General features: G+C 34.5%; 2 protein-coding genes across 6 annotated transcripts; both read left to right on the forward strand.

Moving 5' to 3' along the window:
• The first annotated feature begins 813 nt into the window (after nt 1-813).
• LOC142610486 (uncharacterized) lies at nt 814-17407 on the forward strand. Of its 4 annotated transcripts, none has more exons than XM_075782296.1 (28): nt 814-1227; nt 1338-1432; nt 3305-3398; nt 3728-3832; nt 3922-4092; nt 5086-5201; nt 5407-5469; nt 5584-5664; nt 5800-5894; nt 5988-6138; nt 6763-6849; nt 8037-8156; nt 8231-8359; nt 8447-8544; nt 8636-8759; nt 9701-9808; nt 10330-10471; nt 11143-11253; nt 11354-11417; nt 11551-11626; nt 12218-12403; nt 12524-12634; nt 12948-13112; nt 13218-13376; nt 15062-15295; nt 15762-15935; nt 16392-16492; nt 16627-17407. In XM_075782296.1, exons 1-28 carry the CDS (start codon nt 1068-1070, stop codon nt 17171-17173), a joined length of 3867 nt encoding a protein of 1288 aa, XP_075638411.1. In that variant the 5' UTR covers nt 814-1067; the 3' UTR covers nt 17174-17407. The 4 variants fall into 4 exon arrangements, with proteins under 4 accessions (XP_075638411.1, XP_075638413.1, XP_075638412.1 ...); XM_075782298.1 differs by having other exon boundaries at nt 11143-11241; XM_075782297.1 differs by having other exon boundaries at nt 3922-4084; nt 5081-5201.
• A 2699-nt stretch (nt 17408-20106) lies between these two features.
• Nucleotides 20107-24208, forward strand: LOC142610701 (syntaxin-121-like). 2 transcript variants are annotated; one of them, XM_075782606.1, is made up of 3 exons: nt 20185-20887; nt 22404-22659; nt 23633-24066. In XM_075782606.1, exons 1-3 carry the CDS (start codon nt 20332-20334, stop codon nt 23817-23819), a joined length of 999 nt encoding a protein of 332 aa, XP_075638721.1. In that variant the 5' UTR covers nt 20185-20331; the 3' UTR covers nt 23820-24066. The 2 variants fall into 2 exon arrangements, with proteins under 2 accessions (XP_075638719.1, XP_075638721.1); XM_075782604.1 differs by lacking the exon at nt 22404-22659 and having other exon boundaries at nt 20107-20887; nt 23377-24208.
• The last annotated feature ends 926 nt before the right edge of the window (nt 24209-25134 follow it).

Raw genomic sequence — 25134 nt, forward strand, 5'->3', positions numbered from 1 at the left:
TGGAGATCGTGAAAAGGAGAGCCGGACTTGACAAGGCACTAACCGTGGGTCCCTCAATGTGTATGTATTTACAAAAATGCCATCATAATTCTGTTTCCATAACTTGAAAACACCTAAAATGTGTTATTTCATAACTCATCACTTAAAAATCAGAGAATTGAGTGATGAAAATAAAACTTGAAAACAAATCCAAACAAGTTTTCTCTCTATGGGTCCCACCATTTTTGAGTTATCTGTAATGGAAACACGAAAACCAAGCAGCCCCTTAGTTTTTTTTGAACAACTTCACACCAAGACCCAATCCTAACACAATTTTATTGATATAAGATATAACTAAATTTTGTAAAAAATTGACACTAGAATTTGTATATGCATGAATATGAACACTATCCATTTGTTTTGAATTAATAGATTAATTTCACCACACTACTAATATTTAAAAATCTATTAACAATTATTTTTGGTATTTATTTAAATGATTGAATATATTTTTCTATTTTTGAGATATACTATTGAATATCTAATAAAATCAAGTAAGCTCTATTCAAAAATATTGTAAGAACTTAATTATAATGCATCCATCTTGTAACCATCGTTTAAAATCGGACCAAAATAGGTCAGTTTAATTGAGAACCAGATTCTAAATTTGTCTGATAAAAAAAAGAAAAAAAAAGGTCAAACTCAATTTCAAATTTTGACTGTTCAAAATTTTAAAACAACATGCTTCATGCTTGTAAGTTGTAATCACATTAAATTATTAAAAATAAATAATAAAGAATAAAAATGCACGTTGAAAAAAACCCAAACGGGCATTCGATTTCGCTCTCAACCGACGCCACACGGGATTCTCAAAAAAAAAAAAAAAAAAAAAAAATTGACGCCACATAGAATTATAAGAAAAAAAAAAAAAATTGACGCCACAGAGAGATCTGAGAGTAGAGAGGAGAGAAATCTGAAATCGAGACCCAAAAACCAAAGAGGCAGAGAGAAAAAAAAGAAAAGAAAGTCATAAAACCCAGCGAGTGACCACAGTGCGACCATAGCAGAAAGCTCAACCGGAGAAGACAATGGATCCGGCGAACACGCCACTTGGCAAAATGCTATTGGACGAGATCACTCCGGTCGTCATGGTCCTCTCTACTCCTCTCGTCGAAGAAGCTTCCCTCAAGAACCACCTCTCTTTCGTTCAGATGCTCAGCCCTTTCTGCTCCTTCAACAACATCGACGGTAACCTCTCTCTCTCTCTCTCTCTCTCTCTCTCAGAGAAATGTGCGTGTTAGGTTTTGATAGATGTGTGCGTGGTTTGATTGGATCGTGTTTTTTGCAATTTGTTGCAGTACCTGTACGGACAGCGAGTGATCAGCCTTATCGGCTTCAAAAGTTCAAGTTGCGGTTGTTTTCAGCTGCGGATATTCGGCAGCCGAATTTGGAGGTAATTGCTTAGAAATGTACCGTTTGTTTGCTAAGAAAATGTAGGAAAATTTGTAAGAAAGTTTGATATCTTAAACCTCATCAGAATTGAGCTTAATAGAAGATCACTATATATTAATTGTTGTTGCTCTAAAGAATCATCAACAGCAATTGATTGCTTGCAAAAAGTTGATTTGAAAGTTTATGAGTGTTATTGCCATTAGAGGAAGCAGGGTATGGTTATGAAGTAGGCTCTAGTTGGGATAGTTAGTGATATGATGAGGTTAGGGGGCCATATACCTTTTGGTTGCTAAGAAAATGTAGGAAAATTTGTACGAAAAGTTCGAAATCTTGAACATCATTAGAACTGAGCTTAATAGAGCTGTTTGTCTTTATTTTGACAAAAATAAAAGATAGCTGTAGATTAGTTGTTGCTTTAAAGAATCATCCGCGGTAATTGATTGCTAGCAAAAAGTTGATTTGAAAGTTTATGAGCAGTAGTGGGCAGTAGGCATTAATTGGGAGAGTTGGTGATCTGATGAGGTTAGGGGGCCATATGGCATGGGTTTGTGGATGAATTTTAGAAGATGATGGGACGTTTTTGTGCGTTTTGTCAGATATGCTGTTGTTCGCTGTTCTAAAACTTGGTTTTGGTGCGATATGTGGGATGACAAGGCTACTCTTAAGGAGTGAGGCCTAATTGCTAGGGATAATGATACTAAGGTGGTGGATTGTCAAGAGTACTGAAATGGTTGCTTTTATTGGAATCCATTAATCATTTGCACGGTGCATGACTGGGTATTAGAACTTATGGCTCAATTATTGGATGATGTTGACATTTACGCTATGGAGATTAATTGTGGTGAGGTAGTTACTTGGAATGGATCCCTTTGCAAAATCAAGGCTTCCAAGTGGAGCTACTGTAAGGCATTGAGAGAAGGACTTGGCAGAGCATTTAGAAAGTTTGTGCTCCGCCAAGGGTGGGCTTTCTTCTTGTGGTTTGTGCCATTAGGAAAGTCTTTGACTACGGATAATCTAAGGAAGAAAGGGATAACTATGATGGATTGGTGATTTATGTGTAAAAGCAACGTAGAGAGTGTGGCTCATGTTTTTCTATGTTGTGTAGTGGCTTGGGAATTATGGTCTATGGTTTTTTGCTTGTTTGGTGTATTGTAGGTAATGCCTTATTCGGTGTGAGTTGTTATCATGCTGGAAGGGATATTTGGGCAAGAGAAGCAATGGGAGTTTTGGAAAGCTGTTCCTTTGTGTTTAATTTGGTGACTTTGGATAAAAGGAAATTCTTATTGCTTTGAGGGAAAGAGTTGCACACAATGAAGTGGAAATTATTATTTTTGAAGACCTTATATGAGTGGGCTTCAAGTCTTCAACCTCTCATACCTCTTCTATTGCAAACTTTATAGAGTCCCTAGGTACTAACAGTTTTAATTTTTATTTTATTATATTATTTTTTTACTTTTTGCTTAGGCTTGTACTTTGTATACTTCCGGTGTACTAGGGTTGTGCCCATTTTTTTTTTTTTTGCTTTGGTTTGTCCTTTGTATACTTTTTGTGTACCAGGGTTGCACCCTTCTGTGCTTTTTCTTTAATGGTTTTTTATTACTTCAAAAAAAAAGAAAAAAAGAATTCCACTTGAAAAAAAATCCTGGATCAAAACTTGTTGTATGCTAGTTGGCAGTAATGGGTTTGAACTTTTTTCATGTGCAACTATGAAATGGACTCAGGGAGATCATGGAAGTAGCATGTTCTAGTTTAGGTGGATGTTGGTCTTGCAAATATTAGTTGCCTTTGTGTGCCTTTAATTTTGCAAATGCAATATCTTTCTTGTTGGTGTTTCGCATTGTCTCTGTCTGAAATTGTGTATTCATACAATTAGGTAGCGAAAGAGCAACTGAAACATTTTATTAGCCAAGCTGGGGACAAAGATGACATGTTTTCAGACCCGCCCCAAATTAGTAATCTACTCGCCAGTAAGTAATATTTACTTTTCAGAATCCGAGGTTAGCTTCTGATTAGAAGAATTATGAGAATGAACATAATCATTTTTTAAGCTCCTGCACTGCAGTTTTACTGTGGCTGATTTCTTTTTGGCATTTGGGTCTTAGCAGCCATCTTATGCCTTGTTTATTTTTGTCGTTGTTGAAAAGTATCCGTTGCAGATTATTGTCTCTTTAATCAATAATTCAATTAGATTATTTTACTCTTACAATTAGTATTTAGAGGAACAGTCTTAATTTTCATGATTGCAGTTTTTTTGTCTTATTGTGTTAAATTTATAAACGACAACTTCCTTGTGCAGGCTCTGAATCTGAAATTCAACCCTCATGGTTTCAGTTTTTCAATAAAGAGCTTGTACGTACAGTGTCTTTTTCAGAACATGAAGCTTTTGACCATCCTGTGGCATGTAAGTATCTTAAACTTGTCAGAACTATTTGTTCCTTTTTCTCCAATCTACTTATTAGGCTCAGTGGTTTTGTTCAAATTTATCTGCAGGTCTTTTGGTTGTTTCCTCGAAGGATGAACAGCCTATTAACAGATTTGTTGACCTATTTAACACCGACAAATTGCCTTCTCTTCTTAATGATGGTGCAATGGACCCAAAAATTTTGAAGCATTATCTATTGGTGCATGATAATCAAGATGGCAGTCCAGAGAAGTATACTGGTTCTCTCCTTTCTTGTTATATTAGAAACTATTATATGTCAACGCTTGGCATTATACTGGTGTTATATACAGGCTATGATATGGAAAGCACATTATATCATATATGTCTTATGAAGAACTTAATAATTCAGTTGACAGAAATCCCAAATAAACTAGTATTTTATGTTCTGGATCATGTGATCTAAACTGAGTTGAACTTCCAAATCAAAAACATTAATTTACTTTTGCTAGTAATTTATGTTTTGATCACATATACATTATAGAGCTGATTTAGGGAATTGAATAATTCACTCTAACTAAGAAATTTATCTTAGCCTACTTTATGTGGATGGTTGCTCTAGACCTGAGACATTTATTCATCTATTTTGTTGTGGATTTGAGTAGGAATTTAAATTTCTGTGTCTTAGTCAAATTAAAACTACATAATGACTTATTTAACTCATTATTGTTGAGAGAATACCAAATTTTAGGTGGATTTGTATTATAGATTTTTATACTAGTGTAACTTGTGTCACTTGTGCTTTTCAAACTGTTGATCAAGCTACTTTTTTGTGTGTGTGTGTGTGTGTGTGTGATAAGTTTGGCCCCAAGAGGAGGGGGAAGGGAGTTTGAACTAGTGACCTCCACTTCATAAGATGTGGTCCCCAGCCAATTGTGCTATTCCTTGGGGTTTCAAACTTTTAATCATGCTGTTGTGTCAACTGCATGCCATTGGTTTTGATATTAATAATAATTACAGCTCATTTTTGGTAGGGAGTTTGAACTAGTGACCTCTGCTTCGTAAGGTCCCCAGCCAATTGTGCTACTCCTTGGGGTTTCAAACTGTTAATCATGCTATTGTGTCTGCTGCATGCCATAATGCTGTTGGTTTTGATATTAATAATAATTACAGCTCAATTTTGGTAGCATGACTTCTCTCTTTGAAGTAAGTTCTGCCACTTATCAAAAAAAAGATTCTTCTACTTATTTGCTTGAATTCTTTCTGCAGAGCAGCTAAGATTTTGACGGAAATGAAGAGTACATTTGGCTCAAATGAGTGCCAATTACTTTGCATTAATTCTTCTCATGATGGGCCGGTTGAACGTCAAGATAATCCTTGGGCTCCTTATGTAAGTTACTTCAAAGATGTAACTTTTTTTGTCTTCACCTCTTTTTTTAACAGGTGTTCATCTGTTGTTTTTCATTCTCTCTTTCTCTCTCTCTCTCTCTCTCTCTCTCTAAGTACAGACACATATTCTTTTGTTAGGTATTGTTTTTCATGATATTGTTAATTTGGTAATGTTAAGGCCATTGTCCCATTTACTTTGGTGACAGGAATCTGATGTTTCACCTAGCCAGTGTGTTGGTTGCTTTCTTAATATTGACGACTCTAATGAGGTAAATCTCTTTTCATTAAAATAATTAGTTGTTTGAAAAAGTTGTTAAAATTAGTTATTTTTGCATACATCTGAAAGATTGACTTTGGCATCTGTTTATACAAACTGGGAACAGATAAAAGATCTCATGCAAGATTTATCATCTAAACACATCATTCCTTACATGGAGCAAAAAATACGTTTTCTGAATCAACAGGTATTTTATTTCCAGCACTTCTTGAGTTCATATGTGATGGGGAATCTTGTATTGTCAAATGTTGTCAAATGTATAATTGCTCAAAAGCTTGTTCCTCATCTTATTCTACATTGTGTAAAATTCTATGCTAATTAGGTTTCTGCCACACGGAAAGGTTTTAGAAACCAAATAAAAAATTTATGGTGGAGAAAAGGGAAAGAAGATGCAGTGGATTCCCCGGATGGTCCTATGTATGCTGTACACATATTCTAATTACCTTTCTCTGCTTGCTTCTCATTTCTCTTGTTGTGTTGTTCTAATTTATTTTAAATTTACTGTTGAAGGTATACCTTTAGCTCCATTGAATCTCAGATTAGAGTTTTGGGTGACTATGCCTTCATGTTACGGGATTATGAACTTGCATTATCAAATTATCGTCTAATTTCCACAGATTACAAGCTTGATAAAGCCTGGAAACGCTATGCTGGAGTACAGGTAGTTTCAAATCTCTGATTCATTAGTGATGTATCTGTAGTTCATTTCAATGGTCATTCTGTACGTTACTCTGAATGACTCTTCGGGTGATCTCTTTCTTGTGGGGTAATATGGGTGCAGGTTTGGGCGTTCCTTTGGAAACATTGATGTTATAAACTTAAAATTATTCTGCTTGTGTATTATGACTGTATCCATGCTGCATATATGGGCTTGCATGTGAGTGATTATCTTAGTTGATAAATGTTGCACACACAAAAGATGCAAGGGTTGTCTCATTGGATTGTATTTTTCTTAATTTCTCTTTTCCTGGAAAGTGTAGTTATGATTGCTTCAGTAGCAAGATTTTTATTTTTATTTTCAAAATCTTTCGTCCCTTGTCATGTTGGGTTGTGATTATCTTAAATCTTCTAACAAAAGCCTTGTAATGTCTCCAAAGCATCATTTATAGTTTCATTACTTTCTCATTAAAATAAGGGACTTAAGTTCATTAATTGGTCCAGATTAGGGTGTCTACAGCCTGTTTGCCCGAGTTCTGTTTGTTTTCTCTTTTGATTGTGACTGTTACATTATCTTCTTTAAAAGACCCCACAATGCAACAGTCTAATTTATCTCTTGTTCTTGCAGGAGATGATGGGTCTTACATTCTTCATGTTGGATCAATCAAGAAAGGAGGCAGAGTATTGCATGGAAAATGCTTTTAATACTTATATGGTGTGTTTAGAATGTTCTTACTTTATCCTACTTGGAACTGGGGGATAACAATATCTAATTGGTTTTCTCTTATAACTGAAAGTGGTAAATTATAGAGTTAATTAAGCTTATATGGAATCACAAGAATCACTCCATAATTTTGCTATTTATTCCAAAACATCCTTTTTGTACGCTTCTTATTCCTTTTGCACCTCAAAGAATTTATTTATTTATTTTATCCAACAATGCTTTAAAGGAGATGGTTCAGAGGATGCTTTTGACCTTCTTTGTGTATTTAAATTGAAGGCGATACAAATCAACTAGGTTATAGTGACATCATTGTCATAAAGCATGGATGACTTTGGATGGAGATATATAATGCAAGTGGCCGATGAGCTTTAGCTCAAATGGCACTTTCTTCTCCCATAAAATGGGTGGAAGGAGAGTTTGTGGGTTCAAACCCCACTGTATGCGTGTGTAACTTATCAATTTTGACACACACACACACACACAATGCAAGGGTGTTTTTGGAAAGTAAGAAGAGATTGATGATCATTACAATATATTGTGAAATATTTTTATTCGTAAGCGTTTCAATGGTGAGAGCCAAAGGTAATCTGGTCAAGCAAATCTTGAAGAAATATTGAACACTCCAAAAATCTAGACGTGAGAAGAAGTCGAGACAATGGAAGTAGAGTTAAATGTATACCAGATGAGAAAATGTTTGTTACTAGAATCCACTCTACACCATTCAAAAGTGTTTTGTTTGTATTCTTTTGCTGTGGGATGTTATGTGTCATACTGTTCAACATGCTTCTTATTTCCTATGTTCCCTCCCAAGTTAGACGAGACCGTATTTAAGGGAAATGATAATTTTGTGTTCAATTAGACTCTCCCCAAAGTAGCTAATCAGTCAAGTTTGTATGTTTTGGTAACCGCCTGGTATGTACGGTAATTTAGATTGATTCTTTGTTAAGCCTGATTTTTTTGGTGGATTGGATGTTATGTTGCAATCATGGCATCACCCCTGGAGACAGTTTTTGTTTGACTACTGTATGAGAGTGATTTTGTATATACATATATTTGTGAAATTTTCTAAAAATGAGTGGCTTAATTAGCAAATCCACTGAGTAATATGCTCTTGCAATTTGTTGTCATTGTTTGGGCCTTGATGAATGTCCAATGGCATTAACTTGAAATTCATGCAGAAAATTGGGTCATTAAGTCAGCAAAATGCGACACGGTGTGGCCTCTGGTGGGTAGAGATGTTAAAGACAAGAGATCAGTATAAAGAGGCTGCTGTTGTTTACTTTCGCCTTTGTAGTGAGGTAATGCATAACTTTTTTGAAATAAAATTGAATGAGAGATTTATTTTCTCTTCCTGACAACATTCTTTTCTTAGGAACCTCTACATTCAGCTGTATTTCTTGAGCAAGCATCTTATTGCTATTTGTTGTCCAAACCTCCTATGTTACGCAAGTTTGGATTTCATCTTGTTCTGTCTGGTGATCGGTACAAAAAATGTGATCAGGTACCTATCCTTCAAAGTTATAGAAAATGTTAGTTAGCTTGCCAGATGTGGGATCCTTAAAAATGCTTTTACCTTTGTGTCCTCCAGATTAAACATGCAATTCGCACATACAGAAGTTCTGTGTCTGTTTTCAAAGGAATTATGTGGGGCCATATCAAAGACAATGTTAATTTCCGAATTGGACAGTGAGTTATATGGGCTAGGTGCATTCATAGTTTTCACGATTTGTGGTATCTGTAATGTGCAAAAGTTCATTATGAAACTTATTTGGTTTAGGTGGTATGCTATTCTTGGGATGGATGACCTGGCTGTCAAACATATGTTGGAGGTCCTGGCGTGTAGCCATCAACCCAAGACAACACAGGAGTTATTTCTGAGAGACTTTCTTCAAATTGTTCAGGTGATTTATATTCTATTAATTATCCTTTTATTTTTTTTCCCCACTCTCTTTGATTTTTAAGTTACGCACCCCATTTATGGAGGGTAAACTGGGTTTCAGCATCACTCTCAAAGGTGTGAGAAGCTTGAGATATAGCAAACAGGAAAATCTTGATAGGAAATGCCTCTATGTAGGAACTTAAAACTAGGAATAATCAATTCTTCATTGAAATCACTATTCCTTTATGCCTTGTCTGGATTATTTGGTGAGAGTGTAATAATCGTATGTTTGAAGGAATAGAAGGCTTGCCCTCGGATATTAAGATGTTGATTGGATGGCTGTCCTATGTCGTTGCTCTTTCTGATTTGCTAGAAATATTAGATTTATGTACTTGCCTTTGATTTTTAACTACTGCTGTGCACTTCCCATGTACTGTGGTGTTGCTGTATTTATTTTTCATTGAATAAAATTTTCCATTTGATGATATATATATATATATATATATATATATATATATATATATATATATATATATATATATATATATATATATATATATATATAGACTTGATTGGAAATAAGAAAAAACCTTTTACACTAAAACATCTACTACCATTTTCTACTTTGCCAAAAAAGGAAAAAATGAGAAAGAAGTCAATGGTGTTTGTACTAATGGCATGTCCAACCCCTTTTGAACAAAATTGGAGTTAAGGATGCAGGTTCAACCCATGTGAATGTGTGAATTGTATTTGCTCATCAGAAAATCTTTATAAAGAAGAAACTTTTTATTTTATTTATTTTAATAGTATTAAAGCTTAGCATTTTATGCATTTCATTAAACATACTGTCAGCTCTCTGAACATTAAATTTCTTAAAGATCATCGTATGAGCTTTGTTATATTTTAACAGTTTGCCTTTTTGTTTGTTTGTTTGTTTTTTTTTTTTTTTGGTTGTTAATATAGAAAACAGGGAAAACATTTGAGGTATTGAAACTTCAGCTGCCTCAGGTCAACATCTCTTCACTTAAGGTTGTTTTTGAAGACCATCGAACTTATGCATCACCAGCTGCTGTAAGTTGAATTATTTTTGCTTGTTATGCTGAAACGTAAATTAATTTGTTAGACCATGAGGATGATTCAATTGTAATATGCTAATATGTTGGTATATGGTTGAGTAAATGTCTAACCTTGTGGGATCAAGACCACTGGGTGCATATGTAATTACCAATAGAAAGAAGTTTGACTGATGGTCATGACTAATGATCATATGATGTTCTTCTGTATGGGTTTTTTTTTTTTATAATATATATATAGTTATAAATTAAAAATTTATTGAGAAAGTCAAACCAAGTGGTTTTTCTGTGTTTTACAAGTTATGAACACCTGTTGTGAAGTGTCCTATTGATCATTACTGAAGTAATGTCTTGAATAAAGTTTGTGCTACAGTACTTGATTCTTATAGAATGATCTTTATTAATTTTTTTTAATTGAGCTTCGTCAGAATTAATCATACAATGATTTGCTTAATATAACTGTCATTTTACAGTGGTTTAGGCTTTAGTTGATGTCATTTTTGACTTTTTACTTTCCAGGCTACTGTTAGAGAAAGTTTGTGGCAATCTTTAGAGGAGGACATTATTCCCCCATTGTCTAATGTCAGGACTAACTGGTTGGATTTACAATCAAAGCTTATCTCAAAAAAGTACAAAGAATCAAACGTTTGTGTGGCAGGAGGTATGAAGGTGACAGAATTCTTGCATTATCAAATAATGTTGTATCATATGCTTGTAGAATCATATTACTTTTTAATTACTCTTCTGCAACATTTAAGCTCAAATAACCAATTTTCTGCCCTTAGGCCATATAGATCAGGTGTAGATAGGGGCCACAAAACGTGGTATGCATACACTCCATCTCATTTTGTTTGTCAATATTTGTAAATCCAACATTTCAGGGGAACATCAATTATTGATTTCACTTCAAATAGAAAGTGTATACTTTCCTTAGCTACAACTTCTTTATTTATGTTTTCATTCTATTTGGTATTCCTGCTCAAAATAAGGGTAGTTTAGGAAAATTATATAGTTAGTATTTATTTTTAGGAAGTAGACATCTGTGATGGTATATCCCAAGCAGCAAAAAGGGGCAATCAAAATTTTACTCCTTTAGTGCATGAAGAATTTTTGTAGGAGTACATATCCTCTTTGAATATCCTTTTTGATTTGTGCCACTGTAGTACACTTCCAGTGTACTCGGTTGGTTTTTTAATAAAATTTCTTACGTTACTTATAAAAAAAAAACCAAATATTGGTCTTTATTAAAAGTTAAGTAGTCTGGAGCAAAAAGAAACAGTAAAGATGGCATTGACATATGGTTTTGATATTTTGATGCTAATCCCTTTGCAGAAGCAGTAAAGGTGGATATTGAATTTAAAAACCCACTGCAAATCCCTATTTCCATCTCTGGAGTTTCTCTGATATGTGAGCTTTCTGCAGGATCTGATGGTATGAAATCTGGTTGGTTACTATCAGTTTTATTTTACATATATTTTTTTAATGTATTTTGTTCTCTAGAATATAATCATAAAGGGTAATAATTTTGTCATTGTTGGTGCAGATGCAAGTAGCTCAACTGTGGAGCTTCAGAATGATGATGACTTCAAAAATTTGATCACCAATAGGTATGGCTTTGAATTTTTTCATGTTCTCTCCTTCCTTTTTTTCATAAAAATAAGGCTAACATATTTCAGTGGTGTTTTTCTCACACCTCATTGTGTTTGCAACTGTTAAGCTGGCTTTGCTTGATTATTGCAGGGACATGAGCTCTGACAATGTTTCATTTACCTTATCTGAGGTTGACATTTCATTAGGAGGGGCTGAGACAACTGTGGTGAGTTGTCCTTGAGAACAATTGAATAAATGCATGAAAGTATATCTTTTGTTGAGATATTTTATTTATTGTCATTTTACTACTGTAATTTGTTGCCCAGTGTTGGTCCCACCTGAGTGGGATCCTGGGAGAGAAGTTTTGGATACTTTACTAGTCAGTGTTGATTGAAGGGTCTCCTCTCAAGAATTGAAACCATGCAATTCTGCATAAAAGCTCCAAACTTTTTCCATTGTAATTTTTTTAGGCAGTGGCACTCTTGTACGGGCTTCTAGCTTATTTGAATGTTTACCTTAAATTTCACTCTGCTTGATTATAGTACTTGCCTTTTAAAACCAGTAAAGAATAATCTTGTCCTAGATAAAAGATTAAAAAAAAAAAAATTATCTTTAAAAGCTGTGGCTATTGCACTAGTTACGTATTGTGAAGTACTTGAGGTAAGGAGTGGTTCACACTCAGCCTAATGGCTGGGATTTGGAAGTAGTTTAGGGATCATACGTTTTTTTATAAGGAAAAAAAAGAACTACTGAACATATTTGAGCATGTGGTTTAGAAGTACTTGTTTGAATTAAACGTTGCGTCTTGTCTTCTCAGGTCCAACTGACAGTTACTCCCAAAGTCGAAGGAGTGCTCCAAATTACTGGTGTTAGGTGGAAATTGTCAAGTTCAGTAGTTGGTTTTCACAACTTTGAGTCCAATCATATGAAGAAAAAAAATGCGAAGGGAAGAAGGAAATCTAAGCATTCTCGTAGTGATAACCTGAAGTTTATAGTGATCAAGGTACGTACTATACCCCAACCCTCCCTTTTTCTTCTCTCTCTCGCTCTCTCTCCCCCACATTATTTGCAATCTAGACTAAGGAGATTTTTTCCTTGTTTCTCTATATTCATTGTTTTCCAGAGTCTACCCAAGCTCGAGGGTTTCATTCATTCTGTACCTGAAAAGGTATCTGCAGGAGATTTACGGCGTCTTGTTTTGGAGTTGAGTAACCAATCAGAATTTGCTGTGAAGGTATGATAATCGCAATTTAATGGTTCTCATATATTGTAGTTCTAAGTAGTTTACCTATGTATGTTTGTTGCACCATAATTTGAGTATTTCGGGAAATATTTCATGTTGGCCCTTGTTGTGGCCATTGATTTGTGCATGAGTATTCTATTGTTGTCTTATTCTGTTGCATAAGCTTATTTTGGCTGTAAGTGCATCTGTTTATTTGAACAATTGATATAGCTAAGCTTGCCTATATCTCAGGCAGGTGCTTATTTATACAGCTGGATGATTTGATGTGTGTTTACTATGCTTAAGCCATTTTATCTTTTGGCAGAATCTGAAAATGAAGGTTAGCCATCCTAGGTTTCTGAACATTGGGAACCAGAAAAATTTGAACTCAGAGTTTCCAGCTTGCCTAGAAAGGAAGACAAGTTCTGATCCAAGTTGTGTAGGTGATAGTTCCAGTAGCTTGTCTCAGAATGTGTTTCTGTTTCCTGAGGTCGGTGATGAATGTTTTCATTTTGCATTGTCTTTGGCCATTTACATTGCATTGGTAATATTTAGAGGCAACTGGTCTTATGGTTCACAATTGTCTATCATTCAGGACACTCTAATTCAAGAGGGAACACCCCTACTGTGGCCTGTTTGGCTTTGGGCTGCCATTCCTGGAGACATTAACTTGTACATAACTGTATATTATGAGATGGCAGATATATCACGCGGCATGAGATTCCGGACCCTACGCATGCATTATAATCTGCAGGTGTGTTTGTTTGAATCTGAAAGATGGAATGTGTTGGTTTGATTTTCTTTTCTTGCTTTCTAGTGTTTTTTTCAGTGGGGGTAGCCAACTTTGGAACTGATAATTAATGAGTTCCCAGCGTAGCATGATAATTACTGAGCTCCCTAGATAACTGAGTTACTGCTTTCTCTTTTGCCAAAATATTTTATTCAGGTTCTCTAGTAGAAAATTCTGAATTTTTTCCTTGTGAGGATCTTAGTGTTGTTGCATTGGTCTCTTAGATTAGCACCATCTTCATATTTACTGTGTAAAGAAATTTTGTTTAGGTGGACTGGTGCTGCCAATGTAAACTGAGTGGCGAGTCAGTTATCATTCATCACTTCATTGATCCTTTGTGAGAGACTTGTGATTGTTGGGTTCTTTTTATTTGTGGTTCATTGGATGATGCCTAAAAAGTTTATTGATTTGTTGAGTTGGGAAGGGAAGTTTGGGCAACATAGTAGCAGCGTTATATGGGATGTTGTACTGCGTCTACTATGGTCTATATGGAGAGAAAGAGGAATGAGATTTTCTATGGGTTGAGTTTATTTGATAGAGTTGAAATCTATATTTCTGAGATCATTACATGACTGGATACTAGTAAGCATGGATACGGAGAAACCTCCTACGTGGTGTCTGACATGGATACAGCTTGTACATGGTTAAACACATGTCCGATGTGCGACAATGAATTAAAAAACATCATTTTAAAATTGGATTTGATTGGGACACGGACTGGGATATTGGCAAGAAATGGACTGACAGCATAAATTTTCAATTGAGAGAGAGAAAGAGAGAGAGAGCCAATCTCACCTTTGACGACCCAGACTTAAATGTCGTCCATCTAGGAGGGATCTAACTGTGGAGGCATTCTTGGGGGGTTGGGTTGGTGGTGGTGGTGGCAGCATTGTCGCTGGCTAGGGTATGAGGGAGTTGTTGGTTGGAGTATGGGGGTGCTATGCATGACCAAGTAAAAAGTTGATCTTTTGAATGACTAAAATGTCCTAGGCTTTGAATGCAATTTTCTTGCTGGGCTTGAGTGGTGCGTTGCACATACATGACATGTAGTGGATCAGATTTGTTTGGGGCCTGATTTTCAAAACTAAATAATAAGCTCATTTATACTAAGGTGTGACACCCAACAAATATAGACATGAACCATTGCTTCATGCCTAATGAGTTAGATCAATAAAAAAGGTGGGTTGTAGGCCCATTACCATGTGGTCTAGATATACTATTTTATATCATGTTTTATGTCCACTGTATCATGTCCTTGATTTTTTTGTTTGTTTTTGTTTTAAATCTATATCACTGTATGTTGGTCCCATGTTTGGCTTCAGTGCTTCATAGACTAGATGGCCGCCTTTGGGAGTGTCACCTATTCCTTTTTTTTTGTACAACCTGTGTACTTTATTGTTATTTATTATCTATACATCTGACAAATGCTAATTTATTAAGGTTCTCATAATGGGTGCTCTTAGGGCATTTGCTAATACATCATTTTTTTAGGGAAGTGTTAATATCACTTTCATGGGAAATATAAAAAGCTGTCAAAAAAGTTAGTTACTTTTTTCTTTTTCTATAAAAAGTTTTTAAATATAGTTCCTAAATCAATGCCCTTAGGGCATCCATTAACTTTTCTTATTTATTAAATTCATCATTTACAGGTAGTACCATCCTTGGACTTGTCATTCCAAATCAGTCCCAGTCCATCAAGATTGCATGAGTTCCTTGTGCGCATGGATGTTGTCAACAAGACTAGCTCTGAGAGTTTCCAGGTTCATCAGCTATCATCTGTTGGGCGCCAGTGGGAAATTTCGCTTCTTCAGCCTGTTGATACAATATTCCCTTCACAATTTTTAATGGCTGGTCAAGCATTGTCTTGTTTCTTCATGCTTAAGGTTGGTAGAAGAGCTGCACTCATTTTCTTGTAAAATGATCTGTATGCGACTATATGATATATGTTGGGGTTGGAGTGGCAAATCATTTTGTTTTACTCTTCAAATGTCACTTACAACTCAATTTCTAATTAATCCCATAATTGATCTTGCACTAATTATAATTTAATGAACAAGGTCTGAATAACGTGATTTGAATTTTGTTATTTCTAATAACTTATGCTGTATTATGAGACATACGCTGATATTTAAGATCTCATATCATGTGATGCTTGAGCTTCCTGGGTTTTGGTCTTCATGTGTTGCCCCTTACTATCTTTTGCATATTTGCCTTTCCATGCATAAGTTTGTTGTTGATACTTTGATATGCTTACGATCTTAAATTGGTTTTAGTATATCCACTGCTCTTTGCTTTAAATAATGCTTTTTACTTTTCATTATTGCTAATTAATTATCTTTTTGGTACCAGAGTCGCAGGAAGTCATTAACTTCTGAAGATAAGATTTCTACACTTCCCCCAGTCCTTGGAAGTGACGTAGGATTGGGTCCTGAGGATAGTAATCAACCACTTTTTGATGTTTCTAGCTCACCTCTGGCTGATTTTCATCATTATGAAAGATTGCACCAGGAAATGTCACATCAGGTTTGTGACGTTCTTGCTATATAATTATTTATCTTTAATGTCAAGTGCAACATATAGTCATCTGCAGCTCACTTGCAATATTTTTAAATTTTTTTTGTTAATGATTTTCACTCTGGGTTATATCACCGTTAATGGAAGTTGACTGTTATATCTTGGTTGGCATTATATTTGTTCTGGCAACAGTGCACGTGCCATTTGTCTGCAAAGATAGTAATAAAAGATGGCAGGAAAGCAAATTATCTTTGTTCACTATTTGCTGAAGTGCTAAATGTCCCCTTTAAAACATTTGAAAAAAGAAGAAGAGACTTGCATGCTTGAAGGAGAGGGTGATTCATTTCGATCTGATGTTACACATACATACCTACTTATTGATCCAAGTTTAGAAGGTTGCACACTATTCTTTGATGGTTTGTTGCTTTACTGTTTAAATGAACTTTTTATTTTTGCATGGATCAGGGAGACCCAAATGCAGTTGACTTCATATTAATTTCTCGGCCACTGACTTCTGGGGATTCTGAAACACCTCATCTTTTTTCTCATCATGCTTGTCACTGCAGGCAAGTTCCATACCAAAATTTAGAATTTTAAATATAAATCTGAAATTGATACTAATTTTTGTTCTCTTTTCACTCTCATTTCCTCTTTCTTATGTCTTGTTTTTTATAATGACTTTTCCCCCCTTAATATATAGTACTTCAAACGCAAGCCCAATATCATGGCAAGTGGATGGGCCTCGGACACTATATCATGACTTCTCTGCCTCCTTTTGCGAAATTAATTTGAGGATGATTATTTTCAACTCATCAGATGCTGTTGCATCTGTTCATGTTAAAACCTTTGATTCTGTCAATACTGGTGGCCATCTAAGCGAAGGAACTTCATCCCCTTCTGGAAACCAATCAGGGTGGTATTGGCATGATGCTTCAGTTGAGAAAGACATTAAAGTCACATCTGATGTCCTTGGAGCTAGAGGCAGAAAGCCATTGTCACTGGAAAGTGTCACCCCGTTTGTTTGGTCAGGGACAAGCTCTACCAGCATCCAAATTCAACCTATGTCCAAAACTGAAATTCCTCTTCAGATTTGTGTATTCTCTGCCGGGATATATGATCTGTCAAACTATGTTTTGCAATGGAATCTTCTATCGTCTGAGGGTCCAGAAAGTTTGGAGGGAACAAGACAGTCATCAGGTACATGCCAAGGGTATCCATATAATCTTAGTGTGCTCCAATCATCTTAAAATATTAGCTTGTGTATTGTATTTTGGTACTGTAACTTTGGCATGTAAATCATAGTGTTTTGATGTATTTTTCACAGTAGGATTTATGAAAAAAAAGCTAGTGAAGGTAGGAACAGAAATTAAATTCTTTTTTAATTCTTGGAAGAATAAGAGCAGTGGGAAAAAAGCGAATTTATTGCCAAATGATGTACACGGACGTGGACCGCCATTTTTGAATAGAGAAATTCAAAGGTATTTTTATTTTTATTATACCCCCAACCCCAACTGAATATTTGTTAGTCGTTATCAGGGCAGTTGTATCTAATGTATATTCTATTGTTCATGTGCTTCCAAAACTAGCCGAACTTGCTTATAAGTTTCATGGGAATCAGTCTTTATTTACGCATTATCAGGTGCCCTTGGTGTGCATTAACTAACCACTAAACTTTATGCACGCAATGCGACCAAGTCTCACCATGGGAATTTATTGTAAGTTGTAACATGCTCCACAAATGGAATGGGGGCGAGGACTTGATTTTTTATGCAAACCCAACAAACCTATTTATAAATGTTTCTGTGCTATAATTTGGGGCACACCTTATAAATCAACAATTTTGGCTGAACAATTATAATTAAATTTTTTCAAGAAAAAGTACTAGTACTAGTTGGTTACACAATTGGATGCATTTTATTAAGTTTTCAACATCACCAAAAGTTCAATCGTTAAATATAACGTAGTTGAAAATTACTGTTTCTACCCCAAAAAAATTACTGTTATATTAATGGCTTAATTTATTCCCAACCTCAGCCTACGACTGGATAAGAACTCTACAGTTTTAAAACTTAAAAAAAAAATATTCCTTTTGTTTTCTGTTCACTTGCTATGGGCCTGTTTGGTATTACAGTTTAAATAATAGTTTTTAGTTTTTAAATAATATTATATGTATTTTTATACATTTTTTGGCCTACATATATTTCTAAAAAATACAAACAACGCTCCAACATTAGCATATTTGTTTGTTTGTTTCCGTCGTGTTGTTCACTAAAAAAAAAGTTTATTTATTTATTTATTTATTTTTAATTTCCAAATGCCACAAAAGAATCTTAAATATGAAAGTACAGATAGAGAGAAATCCAAATCATTGCGACCAAGTCTCATTCGCATTTAAAATTATTTAAATCAAGGTTTCCTTTTTCTCACCAAAGCTCAATCATTTTAAGAAAAGGGCCATAGAGTCATCAACCATTTTAAAGAAATTCGAATTCCAACCCATCCAAAGGGATAATACTAATGCGTCTATTTCCAGTTCCAACCACGCGTTTTCGAGCAACATTTTCTACGCGCAATCAATCAAATCTCATCCCATTACGCAGAAAACGAACCTTCCAAAATTTCAACTTTCAAATCAAACTCCACTCGGAAAACGACTCTTTCCTCTCTCTCGGCTATTTCTCAGCTCTTTCCTTCCTTTCCTGTAGAAAAAAAATCAACAAAAAACAAGCATGAAACATGAAAAATACTAGAAATACAAATGAGAAAAATCACCATCTTATTGAGGCGACAAATTATAAATTTATAATAGATAAAAACCTCACTCATACGTAAACTTATTATTAAATCAATTAAGTCACAAGAATTTTCACAAATTATTTTATATTTATTAACGTAACAAATTGTTTTTTAATTATAATAACTGAATATTAATTATAGATAAAAAAAAATAGATGTTAATAGTTTGTCCAAATGAGAACTAATAAAACCCTACTAACTTAGATATTGTGAAAAATTGTTGCATCTATTGCCTTACTTTTACTAAATACCATTTTTATTGTACATTGATTATAACTACTAGCTTCATTACACGCGCTTCACGTGTATGATGAGACTTTATTTATTTATTTATTTTTAAAGTCATAATTTTTCATTTATTCCAATTTGAAGTTTGTACATTTTTTTCATTAATATTACACATAATACAACTAGAAGTGTCATTAGTCTAATTGGTCATATTTTGTAGCAAAAAAAAACTTATGAATTTATTATATATTTAATTTTTATTTTGAAATCTAATTTATAAGTGGATAAAACAATTTGAAAATTAACAGGAGAGTGACTTTATTTTTTAGACAATGTTTTAATGAGAGTTAGAGCTGTATTTTTACTGGATTGTCCTTTAGTTTTATCTCTACTTAAACATAGGAGTGTAGGGGTATTATTTTTGAAAAAAAAAAAAAGAGGAATCCAAATAGAGGAAACCCTTTAAATAATAGCATGGATTATAGTATATTGTCATAATGGGCTTGTCACCCAATTGTCTTAACTTGTTGAAGTGATAGATTATGATTGGAGTAATAACAACAATATTTCAAACACATGTGGATAAAAAAGTGTGTGAAAATACATATAATGTTGTTTAAATATTGAAAACTGTTGTTTAAACAATAGTAACAAACGGACCCTGAATCTCACCTCAGCGCATTGATGCATGAACTCTAACACTATTTTCTTTATAAATCATCTAAGGTCCATTATCATGAAAAAAAAAAAAAAAAATTAGGCACAGTACTAATGTGCTATTTTTCAGATTTTTTCCCTTAAAATTCAACCATATACCATATGACTATACTTAATTTAAAATATACTTATTCCCTAAGGAAAAAGTCACCTGGATATTAAATAGGAATCTTAAGGAATAACGCGTACATACGATTTGTCATTCCATATATACATGAAAAAAAAAAAAAGGTACATATGAAACACTAAAATTTACACTTTCTTAATGATTCTAGATGAGATTTTCACCCTTAGAAATTAAAATTCTCCACCTCCGTTGTCAATTTCTTAAAAAAAAAGTATTTGAGAGGCAAGGTCCATGTCATCCCCATCCACGTACCCTCCCACCTCATTTGACTTCGTATAACTTCAAAACTATTCCACCAGTCTGAATCTCTTTAGTTGAACCGGCAGGTACCTAGACCCCATTTGACCATTCCCAATTTCTCTCTCTGTCTCTTTCTCTTTCTCTTTCTCTTTTCCATTCATTACATAAACCTCTTCCCAGATCATCATTTCCTCTACACTTTTTCTCACAATTCCGGGAACCCGTTTCCCAATTCTTACCCCCCAAAAAAAACGGGTGTTTGAAAACTTAGAACTTTGAATTCCCCACGATACCAAAATGAATGACTTATTTTCCGGCTCCTTCTCTCGCTTCCGCAACGAACAGCCCTCCCCCGATCACCGCCACCACGATATCGAAATGGGCCAGACCGGGCACTCCGGAGTTAACCTCGACAAGTTCTTCGAAGACGTCGAGTCCGTCAAAGACGAGCTCAAGGAGCTCGACCGCCTCAACCAAACGCTGCGCTCCTCGCACGACAATTCCCAGACTCTCCACAACGCCAAGGCCGTGAAGGACCTCCGATCCCGCATGGACGCCGACGTGTCCCTCGCTCTCAAGAAGGCCAAGCTGATCAAAGTCAAGCTCGAGGCGCTGGACCGGTCCAACGCGTCGAACCGGAGCTTGCCTGGCTGTGGACCCGGTTCTTCTTCGGACCGGACCAGGACCTCCGTGGTGAACGGGCTGAGGAAGAAGCTGAAGGATTCGATGGAGAGTTTCAATAATCTCCGGCAGCAGATCTCGTCGGAGTATCGGGAGACCGTACAGCGCCGGTACTTCACCGTCACCGGCGAAAATCCCGACGACAAAACCGTTGACCTTCTTATTTCCACAGGTCAGCTTTTTTTCAGACACTTTTCGAATTTTCGAATATAGTATTGAAATATTAAATTTTTTTATTTTTGAGAAACTTGTTTTTTATTTTTTGTTGTTGATGTTGTTGAATATGATATTTAGATATTTAGTGATATTTTGACTTAGGATAAATTTGTGTTTTTATATAAAAAATAAATAAATTAACTTTAAGAATAAATAGTTAAATACTCAAAAAACATGAATTTAATTTTAATTTTAATTCTAATATATTTTTATAGTTCACATGTGAGTTCTATTAATTATGAAAATGATAAATTTAATTATTTAACTATTATTTAAATATTTTTATGAAAACTTTCAGACAACTTGATAGGATTACTTTCATTTATCTTGGATGATTAAACTTATGAAAATGGTGAATTTAATTATTACCCATTATTTACATATCTAGGATAAATTTTTGTTTTATATGAAATAATTTTGAAGAATAAATACTCAAAATCTGAATTTAGTCTTTCAATTGTTTAACCATTATTCTAATACATGTGTGAGTTCTGATACACTCCTTGATAAATGACTTGTCAACTTAGAAATTAGGACTCTTTGTTGTGACTTACAATTAAGGACTTCTTATTATGATATTACAATAACTACTATTTATTTCGTGAATTTAATTACTTAATCACAATTCTAATGTGCATTTTTTAACAAAAATAGAAACAAATGTGGATGACAATCTTAATGTTATGTATAGATTGATTTAAGGTAATTTAGTAAAAAATGGAGAATAAAATAAAAAGAGATACCTTATAAATAAGAGCAAGGTCATGGTAGGTTTTGTAATCTATATAAAATAATTTTAAGAATAAATGCATAAAACATGAATTTAATCATGCAACTATTATTCTAATACTTCATATGTGTGGGTTTATGGGTTCTCACACATCCTCAATTTAGGACTTGACAATTCTAGACTCCTTATTCTGATACTAAGATTACTATCATTTATCTTGAGAACTTATGAAAATAGTGGGTAAAGTTTATGACTATAATTTTGATGTGCATTTTTTAACAAAAAGAGAAACAAACATTCAGTGAAAACCTTAATTTTACGTATAGATTTGAGGCACATTTATAAAAAAATGGGGAATAAAATGAAGATAGATACTTGACAAATGCAGGTGAGAACAAGCCATTCTTACAAAAATCCATCCAACGACAAGGTCAAGTAGGGTTTTGTGATCTATATAAAATAATTTTGAGTTAAAACATGAATTTTAATCATTTAACCATTATTCTAATACTCTTTCTTAGGTGTGAATTCTCACACATCTTCAATTTAGGATTTTAGAGATTTTAGGACTTAAGAGTTTAGATACTATGATAGCTCTTAATTATCTAACAATAATACTGACTTGCACTTTTGAACAAAAAGAGAAGCAAATGTAGATCAAAATCTTAATGTTACATATAGATTTGAGGCCAATTAGCATACTTTAGAAAGTAATATTAAGAGAAATACCTTATGAATACAGGTGAGAGTGAGACATTTTTGCAAAAAGCCATTCAAGAGCAAGGTCGGGGTAGGGTGTTGGATACGATACAAGAGATTCAAGAGAGACATGATGCTGTGAAAGATATAGAGAAAAATCTCAAAGAGTTACACCAGGTGTTCTTGGACATGGCTGTGTTGGTCCAAGCTCAAGGCGAGCAATTGGACAACATTGAGATCCACGTGAACAGGGCTAATTCGTATGTAAGGGGTGGGACCCAGCAGTTGCAGACTGCCAGGTCGCTCCAGATAAATAGCCGGAAATGGACATGTTATGCTATCATAATTTTGCTGGTGATTATTCTAGTGGTGATACTTTCACTCCGGCCTTGGAAATAGAACGATAATGCTTCAGTGTAGGATCACTGTGTATCTATAGCTTTGTCCTAGCTGCAATGCATTTTATTTCAACCCTTGTTATAGTTTAAGATATGGCCTTTTTTTCTTTTTTCTTTTGGTTCCAATTGATGTTATATAGTTTTGTAATTAAATTTTATGGGAGTGAATGAGGTGAGATAGACATGGTTCTTAGAGCCATTGGCATGGAGCCACCTACTAGAGCTCATGGAGGTAGACTTTGTTGGAGATACATAGATACCCCTTTTGATGTTAGAATATCTTCCTGTAATCAGTTTTCCTGATTCGATTATAGAATGGAAATTCAAATATTTCACACTATTCTCACAAACTATGTCAAATAAATTTGTATTCTATCAATTTAACTTAAAGAATAAATGCACAAAATGTAAATCTAGCCATTCAAATATAGAATGGAAATTCAGCTTTCCCGCAATCAGTTTTCCTGATTCAATTATAGAATAAAAAATCAAATATTTAACAAGATTGTCACAAACTTATGTAGGATAAACATGTAAATCAAAAAAAGAACTTATAAATTTCCGGAAAATTTGTCAAAATTGTATAACAATATTAAGAAAAATGTGTGATAAATACAGGTGAGAGTGAGACATTCCTACAAAAAGCCATTCAAGAACAAGGCCGGGGTAGAATTTTGGACACAATACAAGAAATTCAAGAGAGGCACGATGCTGTGAAGGATATGGAGAAGAATCTTAAAGAGTTACACCAGGTGTTCTTGGACATGGCCGTATTGGTCCAGGCTCAAGGTGAACAATTGGACGACATCGCGAACAACGTGGGAAGAGCTCATTCTTTTGTGGATCGTGGGACTCAGCAGTTGCAGACTGCCAGGGTGCTCCAGAAAAACACCCGGAAATGGACCTGTTATGCTATCATAATTTTGGTGGTGATTATCGTGCTTGTGGTGCTCTTTACAGTCAAGCCATGGAACAATAACAAAAGTAGCCCAACTCCAGCAAACTCTGCTCCAGCAAACCCCACTCCATCTCTTCCACCTCCTCCACCTTCAGGAGCATAGGTAGGATTGCCATGGTGCCCATGGCTTTGCCCTGGGCTGCGGGGTATTTTAGTGTATCCCTTGTTATTGAGAGGCCTCTTTTTTTTTTTTTTTGATTTGTTTATATTCTTTGAATATGTTGAATTTGATGGGAGTGAGGTGAGATAGACTTGGTTCTTTGATTTTATTTAGAGCCGTTGACATGGAACTACCTGCTACTAGAGCTAATATTTTTCATCTTATGGAAGGCAGAGCCAAATTTTGTTCATGTGTATACAATAGAATAAGATGTGGCTAGGTCTCATTGAGGTAGACTTTATTGGCGACACAGCCCTTTGATCTTGGATTCATTTCCCTCTAATTGCAGTTGTTTTTTGGGGGAATCTTGTTGCTTGGTTGCTATTTGTATTCTTTTTTGTCTCTATATACATGCATGCATTGCTATTTATTCAATATATATATATATATATATATATATATATGCACATGCATAGTGCATACTGTTTTTGTTTTTTTTTTTTATTATTATTTTTTTTTATTTATAGGAAATATCTCACACCCTATCAAATAGTGTACACAAAAGATTGATATAGGCTTCCTCGGGTGTTATCATTTTTTTTTTTTTTTTTTTTCTCTGGAGGATCTGATTTTTCAACTAGCAGCCTTGTTTGAACAGACCTGCTGACTGGCAATGGTTTGGAAATTTTGTTACCAAATCAGAAGGAAATTCCTCGCAGAAAATGACTTCTAATTCTGGGCTATGGAATTTGTGCTAACAAGTGGATTGCTACAGAAAATTCATGCTTTCAAAATTTATGAACTAGAAGTCGGTTTGGTGACTTCTGTTTGGGATGGTCTATTTTCATTGATTTGTTTTTCTTATCATGATCCAATTCTCGTGATATATGGTTGTGGGAAACCATACGCAGCGTATAGAAGTGTGTGTGTGTCAAGTATTATTTAAACCCCATTTTTTAGGAGTGATTTCAAATTAAAACTTATAATTTCAAAAATTTCAAAACACTTTCACCAGTTCAAATTGAATCATGAGCTTCTGAAACCCTATTAATATTAATTTAAACTTAGGACCTTTTGAATTTGATTTTCAAGTTTAATTGGGGGATTTAAATTGATAAAATTTTAGAAGTTTGGGTTTGATTTGAAACTAATTACGAAAGTATAAGATTTAGTTTGTAGCCATCTAAAAAATTCAATTTTAATTTGAAAAATGAAAATTTTATGATTTAATTTGAAAATGCCCTACAAATAAAGGGTTCAATATATATATATATATATATATATATATATATATATATATAATTTGATGGTTGGAGAA

The sequence above is a fragment of the Castanea sativa genome, chromosome 9 (assembly GCF_040712315.1).
Source record: "Castanea sativa cultivar Marrone di Chiusa Pesio chromosome 9, ASM4071231v1".
NCBI classification, from domain to species: Eukaryota; Viridiplantae; Streptophyta; class Magnoliopsida; order Fagales; family Fagaceae; genus Castanea; species Castanea sativa.